The sequence below is a fragment of the Phaethon lepturus genome, unplaced genomic scaffold (assembly GCF_000687285.1).
Source record: "Phaethon lepturus isolate BGI_N335 unplaced genomic scaffold, ASM68728v1 scaffold10190, whole genome shotgun sequence".
Taxonomy (NCBI): Eukaryota; Metazoa; Chordata; class Aves; order Phaethontiformes; family Phaethontidae; genus Phaethon; species Phaethon lepturus.
The window spans coordinates 6,290-14,268 of NW_010514020.1; the positions used below are offsets into that span (position 1 = coordinate 6,290).

The 7,979-nt window shown below is 43.1% G+C and overlaps 1 protein-coding gene across 1 annotated transcript in view; it reads right to left on the minus strand.

The window, feature by feature from the left end:
* The window catches only part of PIAS4 (protein inhibitor of activated STAT, 4), a gene marked incomplete at its 5' end in the record, with an annotated part of 13,646 nt that extends 5,855 nt beyond the window's left edge, over nt 1–7,791 (minus strand). The window contains 6 exons of the mRNA XM_010291770.1: nt 2,699–2,804; nt 2,888–3,016; nt 3,365–3,455; nt 3,874–3,915; nt 5,689–5,773; nt 7,750–7,791. Of these exons, the coding sequence (XP_010290072.1) occupies nt 2,699–2,804; nt 2,888–3,016; nt 3,365–3,455; nt 3,874–3,915; nt 5,689–5,773; nt 7,750–7,791 (495 nt within the window). The remainder of the gene's footprint in view (nt 1–2,698; nt 2,805–2,887; nt 3,017–3,364; nt 3,456–3,873; nt 3,916–5,688; nt 5,774–7,749) is intronic.
* Between the last annotated feature and the right edge of the window lie 188 nt (nt 7,792–7,979).

Below are 7,979 nucleotides of genomic sequence, written 5' to 3' on the forward strand. Positions count from 1 at the left end.
CATGGCAAGACTTCTGGAACCAAGTCAGTTTAGGCTTATCTGGTCATTAGCATAATCAGAATCAGATCTGTGGCAACAGGACAGGGTTAACTGCCTCCCCTTGCCCCTTGCAGTTCATAGGAAGTCCCCCCAGAAGTGAGCAAAGATGGGGATACAGTCAAACTGACAGGAAACCACATCCCATCATTTCCCCACCAAAGAAACAAGCCTCCTCTTAGCGCTACTGGGCTGTAACTCTTCAGCTTATATGCCAGCCAGCTCATTTATTCCAGCAGACTGTTTCACAGGAACTGCAAACAGACTCAGAGGTACCAGGGCAGACAGCTCAAGAAGCAAGGCAGCCATGCAAAAACAGTCACAAGCAGCAATCCAGCATGTATTTGGAAGGAATCAGATGCCAGGAAAGGAGGTAGGGAATCCTGCCCCCGTTGCTGCATCCTGAAAGGAAAACCCAGAGGAGCTGCAGGCAAATCAAAAAGGGCAGCAGATGCGCAGGTCCCACATGTGCAGGTCCCGCGTCAAGGTGCGGAATCAACACAGAAAGTCAGCTTTGAACTACTACCCAACTCCTAAAGAGTAGCTGCTGCTAACACTGCTGTCTGAAAAGGCCTTTGACACTTCCATCACCATTTTTCTTTGGAGCAAGTCAACCATTTATATTGACCTTTTCAGATCATAACAAGATGTCTCCAGACAATGAGGCTACATGCCGTTTTGCAACACACAGCTCTAATTAGAGAGTGACTTCTCAGATGTGAAATTCCCACAAGATTACAAAATTTGGTGTTGTTTTCTTCACATTAGGAGACTTTTCATCCAAGCTTAATTTTTCGTAAAGTTCTTTGCAAGAGCATTCTCTGTGCATCAATTACTATGATTCATGGGAAGGAGAAATGCACATTTTCTAGGACCTCCTGATTAGAATCAAGCTGTCGCAAGACTGCTTTTGGATCCACAGCCATGTATGCAACCATCTCTGTTTGCAGACAGTGTTCCTATACTGAAATCAAAAGAAGCGTATGGAAAGGAAGATGAGTCAGCCCTGAGATGCAACTGAAGTCAAAGGTTTAGTGAGTACTGAGGGATATTGCAACGAACACAAAACAGAATCATTTGCAGAACAGACCAGAGCTGTAAAAGCAAAGTTAAAAGCTACTTGTGCTTGCCAGCTTCAGATGGCCAAACGACTTCCAAGCAGTAACAGGCCAAAGGAAGTGAAACAAGACAATGTTGCTATTTGGTTAAATTTAAGGTCACCAAATGCAACTCATCTCTACCCCGAAGTCCAGCCAAAGCTCTTTGTTATCTAACTCAGTAGAACCAGAGGCACACACTTGTTACTGAATGGAAAAGGCAAGAGAGCTGCTTCCAGAACCTCTGCCTGACACTCTCAGATTGAGAGGCCGCCCTGAAAGTGCTCGCTTTAAAGGGAACAGCACATACTGCTGAGCCTGGTTTCAAGAAGTGTCAGAGAAGAATGACAGGATCCTCTGCAGTTTAGGACAACTCATGAGCCAGCCTCTGCTCAATTCGTTCAAGGTTCTGATGAACAGCAAAAAAGGGAGCCCAGCCAGTGCCTCAGGCTTCTGAGAATGGTGGATATTTAACAAATGGAAATTTTCATTTCTTATGTCAATAAATGAGTGCTGGCTGTCAAGAGTGGTCTAATAAAATCAAGACTGTCATGGACACTATTTGATGTGGCACACAGATACAGAAGTGTTCAGCATCTGCTGCAGAAATGCTGCACTTAACATGAAGATCAGAAGTTTGGCCAAAGCAGCAGTGTGCCCCACAATGTGCATTAGGGATCTGAAGACCAGACGTGCCTGAAACCATCACCTCTCCCCTATGAGCCACAATCTGTCTTCAGGATTACATTTCTCATACTATTCAGATCATGGACAACTGAGTATGTTTTAAAAGAGCATCACGATCCATGGTGTTAGTTCTCCCATGCAGAACTAAAGTAAGAATGCAGTAACATTAAATAACTGGAAATCCTCCAGACTCTCATGAGCTGCTGGTCAGACTCTGCCTTGGAAAGGTAATTTCCCCTCATTTTCAATAATGTTTTGCATTTGCTTCATACCATGATGATTTACCTGAGTGGTCTAGGATAAGCATCTCTCGGGATCATCTCTTCTCTGAAGCTCTCAACGCATATGAAAGTGCTGGTGGTGAAATCCCACTGCCAGCCCCTAGGATTCACGGGGGGTTGGGGCAGCAGGACATTTTCACCAGGATCCCTTGCTCCAGAAATCTCCTTTGGAAATAGTGCGGGTCAAGGCCGAGGTGCTGTGGTAATGTTCATCAGCTCATAATTACTCAGGTGAAGGCATGAAGCCATTCGCGTCAGAACGACACTGGCCCTCAGCGGCACTCACCACGATACGACCTGGGGACAAATTCTAAATCCAACTAAAGTGATTCAGAGCTTCTGCAGAGCCACGAGAAACACGCGCTGCAGAAGTGCTACACTTGCACCACAGATTTGGGGCAATTTCACACGACTGACATACGGCTTAGCAAGTCTGTTCAAATAAAAAGTGGGTTTATATAACTGGAGGAAAGAAATGGTATAAAACTTGGCAGCTGCTCCCAAGCATATTTCTAGCAGCCTGGCTATTAGGATTGCTGCAGTCTGACAGGCATACAGCAGACCTCCCCGAGCCACCTCATAAGCCGACATACTCACCAAGTGCTTTGCAGAGTTCTGGATGTTTGATCCCAATGGTTTTCAACCTCTGCAGCAGCTCTGCTGAGGTCATCTGCCGCACTAAGTACAGCCCCACGGAATAGCTCTAGCAAGAGAAGGGAAAGAATGAGTGAGGCTGCTCTTCTGCACTCGTTTGTGGAGCTCTGCGCCATTTGCTTTGGCACGTACCTTCCCGTAATTCCCCCAGGTAACGGTGATGCGGTTGGTCGCTGCAGACAAGTACATGAGATGGGTGAGGTTGATGGGTCGACAGGGCCTTTTAGGTTCCACTCCAGGTTTGTTTGATGGATAGTAGCCCTAAGGCAGAAAGATTAAATATATCTATTTTTTTTAACTCAAGATGCTTTTATGTGGGTACATCTATTCATCGGCTTCACTAAATTCTACTCACCCACAGTTTTCAAGGAGGGGGGGTAGAAGGGAGCTGAACGGTCAGACCAAGCGCAAAGTAAAAAGGATCAAGTCTTTTTGCAAGAACAGTTTATTATCAACATAGCTAATCCATTAGAAAATTAGCTTTAAACTAAGCAGTGCACTTTTGTACTCTAGCTTCTTGTCTGCATTCATCAGGAAAACAATTTCCTTCCAATTTACACAAGTCCTTCCAAAATTGCAATGTCACACCTCCTGGCTGAGTTGACTTACCGGCACTGAGCAGTAACTATGATTCACTTTCACTGCAATGTTCGGAGGGTACTGATCCTCCTGAGGAGAACTAGTGTCTGTGTAACAGATTCTGTAAAGAAATGACACGTCTCTCAATATCCCCATGCTGTTTGCATGTTCAAAGCTCTCTGCACATGAACAGCTACCAGCAGCCAACCATCACCACACCAACCCATGCTCCCTCGTCTGGCCAAAGCAAAGCCAATTCCACTCCGCTCTCCCAGATCGGACGCAGGCTTGATACCTGGGCAGCAAAAAAATCTGACACACTGCTGTTTTCTACTGCAGCACTAACTCAAGCAGTACATGTAGGAAGAGGTTAGAAAGTAGAGTTTAAGATGCTTGCGTTAGGCATGTGAACGAACAACTTACTGTATGTTATCTTTGTAGCTACGAAAACCACACTGAAAGTTAGTATCTTTTGGTAGTGCATTCCCTCCTCCCCTGTTCTGCACCTGGTGTTACATCAACCCCATGCTCAGACATACCTTAGCACAACCTGAACTGATTTCACACCGGGCTGCAACTCCCTAGAAAATTAAAGAAGAAACAGAAACTTCAGATTAATTATGTGAAAAAAAACCAAACAACAAACCAACAAACAAACCCACACAACTCGCCTCCTCCAACAACCAAAATCAGCTGTCACTTTTACCAGACTCAAGAGTTTTAATTTGGTTTTTTTTAATAAACCTTTAAAGAATTACTTTATAGAATTTTATTTAAACTGTACAACTCCCTCTGCAAATATCAGCGGTCCTGTAATTTTTTTTTTCCTAATGCACCGCTCTACAGCCTTTCTCTGGGTTTTCAAAACTGTAGAAGTGTTGGGTGAAAGATATCTGTTTGCCTGGCACCCTTTGGCTGATTTGTAACCATTTACAAAAACGAGGTTTTAAGGCCAGGCCTACCTGACAGTGTTCTTTGAAGACTCTCTTTGTTCAATTATTCAGTTAAAGCTGTTCATGCAAACCAAGGAATCAGGTATTATGGCACCAGCAGAACAACTGTTAACATTGCTAACTGCAGTAGTACTACTCATAACAGGATTTCAGCTGGTGTCAGGAAAGCAACATATCACAGAACAAGGGTATTTTATTAGGAGTCTTTATACACAGGTGTAACACATACTCCAATTTCTGCGCAGGACACATTAGAGAAGATCCCAAAATTAGTCTTGATTTGCCTTTGAAAGTGTTTCATGTTCCAGTTCAGTGGTTTAGTATAAACATTTTGATTCTGAGGGTGAACCTCAGTTCAGCTGACAGACAGGAGCTGTTGTGGCAGTTTTACATCTGAGGGAAACACATCTGGATACCACCCACAAGAAGTGGAAGATGATGGACCTGCGCTGAGGGATCATTTTAGACTCCCACTGAAACCCCTGCTATGAAGTATTTTAAGTTGTGTTACTGACAGTGAAAGTTTTCTCACAATGAATATATGGAGAAAAGAGCATGAAGAATCAGCTACAACATGTGTAGCCTTTTATCACCCTTAAAGACTTCTGTGGTATATAATTTCCTTTCTGTTAAGTCTTCAAACAGCTTCCCCTGTACTGTTTCTGTTGACCTACTGGGATCACAACAGTAATCAAGCACTGGACAGTCAAGAAACGTCATCTTTCTCCGACTCTGTGATAACAGTATGATTTTACTATAAAGAGAAATATTTAAACGTTTTACGCTTAGTTTTGGAGGACCTCTTCCGCATCATTGGCTTTTCATGGCAGCAGGGACCAAGGGAGCAGGCCAGCAAAAGAGGAAGCCTTACTGCCTACACTGACATCTCTTAGGCGTTTCATTGTTTGAATCAAAAGTTGCGTCACAACAGAGGTCAGGGTAAATCCTAATCGGTGCAAGATGTTTTCTTATGCAGTTACTATAGTATCCTTTACAACAAGGAAGCTTTCTTTCAGATGCAAACAGCATTACACATATAGCTTTTGAACTTTTGATGCAAAGAAAAACTGCAAATATTCACAACACAAGCTCAACAGAGCATTTAGGTCATGAACAATTTCATACCCTTTTTCCTGCCCAAATGTACTATTCAAAAGTAAGATTAGAGGAGCAGAAGTGAAACTTAAGGACTTAGACTCGTAAAAATTGTACCTCCCACCTCCCCCAAAGCTATTCGCTTTACATGAGAAGTGGCCTGTCTGCTAATGTCCTCAAACAAACTGTGTTTCCTTGCAGAGAACAAAAGCTTCCACAGAGAGGGAACACAGATGAATTATACAGCTTGCATAATTGTATTCTGTATGGAATTGTCTTCAACTGTTAATACCCAATGAGAAGTACCTGGAATTTCTGATCAGCTCCACTTGTCTTGGTGTTAATGCAAAAATGCACGGACTTTCCTGAAGCTTCTCATTATTCTGTGGAACTGAAGAAGGAAAAAAAAAAAAGACTGTACATCAAACTGATGATATCCAGCTCTTCTTACATTGTTAAGCACAAGGTGATTATTTTTTTGTTCCAAGCTATGTTTACTTCTAAGTCTTGTCTTCTCCCATACAGCTGCACAAGAACTCCAATCACCATATATTTCGGTAAATCTACCACTGATTGCAACTTAGCTTATTTATTGCTTGCCTGTTTTGCTAGTTAGCACACTTTTAGTACACAGTGGATTTAGACTTTTTTTTTTCTTTTTCCTCTCCTGAAATAATCAATGAGCCAACAATCATGTGTTCATATAAGAACAAACCATAAGTGGCATCACAGCATGGAGACTAGAACTCAAAGAAGCATAAGAAGAGATCTATGCATGACATGAAAGCATGAAACCACCAGACTGATCAGACTGATTCTGGAAAAGAAAGGAAACAACATCAACAAAAAAAGATCAGCTTAGATAATAAAAAAGCGTCACAAAAAAAAGCTGTAAGAGACAAAAACATGACTTAAACACCTTGAGAGTGCATTTATAGGTAAGGTGTTACAGCACTCTGCTTTCAGAAACACTTAAGTGAGAACCCAGCATTAATTGGCCTTTTACCCATTGACAATGTTAAGAACAAATGCATTTAACATGGTTAAAATGAAGGTCGAGCTGTGAAAAATTTGTGTCATGAATTCCACTTAGTACCTTTATTAAATGCAATCACGTTCAGTTCTATTGTCAGTACACCTTTCCAGCTGAGGTTGGGGCCCTGAGCTGGTGAAAGTCGCAGGATAAACACAAGGAACAGGAAATGGTAAAACAGCTTTTTTTGTCTTTTCAGCAAGAATTGGGTGTTTTTCTTTGCATCACTTAAATTGCTAGTTTATTCAAAGCCAATATACCAGAATTTGAGAAGTAGGAAAGTGTGTTTTACTGTCTATGAATAAGATGAGATGAAGGAAGGATAAAACCTCAGCAGCTCTAAGATCTTGGAAGACACGGTGACAATCTGATTCACTGACTACAGATACTTCCCTTTGGTAATTCAGCTTTAAAAATGCAAAAAGGGCTATCAGAAATTTTAAAAAAAAGGTATTTTTATGGACTTCTAATTGAATTCCACCTTTCATCCAAATGTCTCTTGACCAAAACAAGAAGCAAGAAGTAAAGCATTTCATAAGAACTGTTATTTTTAGAAAAGGAATAATTACAATAACAAAAAAAAAAATCATTTTACTGTTACTGCTTAAATAACTGTCCATAGACACACTGTCCTCCTGATTGTTGACCTACATGAAGACAAAGCAAACCTGATTAGGAAAACTGAGAAGTTGTTCGTGTTTTATTTTGCATTTATATCGGCTCACCCTTCTTTTACAAAAAAAGGGCCTGGCTGCTGAAAGCACGCTGCCCGCAGCACTGCCCGGCACCGGTACAGGATGCCATCAGAGACAGAAGTCAATCCCTGTGAAGTATCCAACTAATTTGCTATCACCTCTCCAGCAAAATAGCCTAGCATTAAAACCAGCACACTACTGAATTTCAAAACAGGTACTTTGCTCACTTTTGTGACACACCAAACAGCTGCTGACAACAACAGAAGCGAGCGCTGCTCCCGGGCTGGGGCTGAAAGACCACCGCTATCACGTACGGGATACGATGGTAAGCTCGCACAGCAGCCCTGGCTGTGAAGTACCAGCTACCGATGGGTTACGCAGTTTGACCACGCAACCACCAGTACAGGAAAACAGAAGATAGTCAGGTGCCGACGTCTCTCTACAGCTACTTAGTTAACAACTCTCCTCTCTGTGCGTGAAGTAAGAGAAATGAGTAGCAGCAGCAGCAGCAGCACGTACTCCTCATTTTCTTTATTTCTGTATTGGGTTTGCGTGGCACAGTTTTGGTAGCGGCAGGGGCTGCAGGGGTGGTTTCTGCGAGAAGCTGCTAGAAGCTTCCCCCGTATCTGACAGACCCACTGCTGGCCAAGGCCGAGCCCATCAGCGACGGTGGCAACGCCTCTGAGGGAACAGAGAAGGGCGAAAAAAATGGCATGCGGCATTTGCAGACAGAGAGAGGAGTGAGAACATGTGAAAACAGCCCTGGAGACACCAAGGTCAGAGCAGAAGGACGGGCAGGAGGGGCTCCAGATGCCGGAGCAGAGGGTCCCCGGGGAGAGTCCTCGGAAGAGGAAGTCCTCGGGGAGACC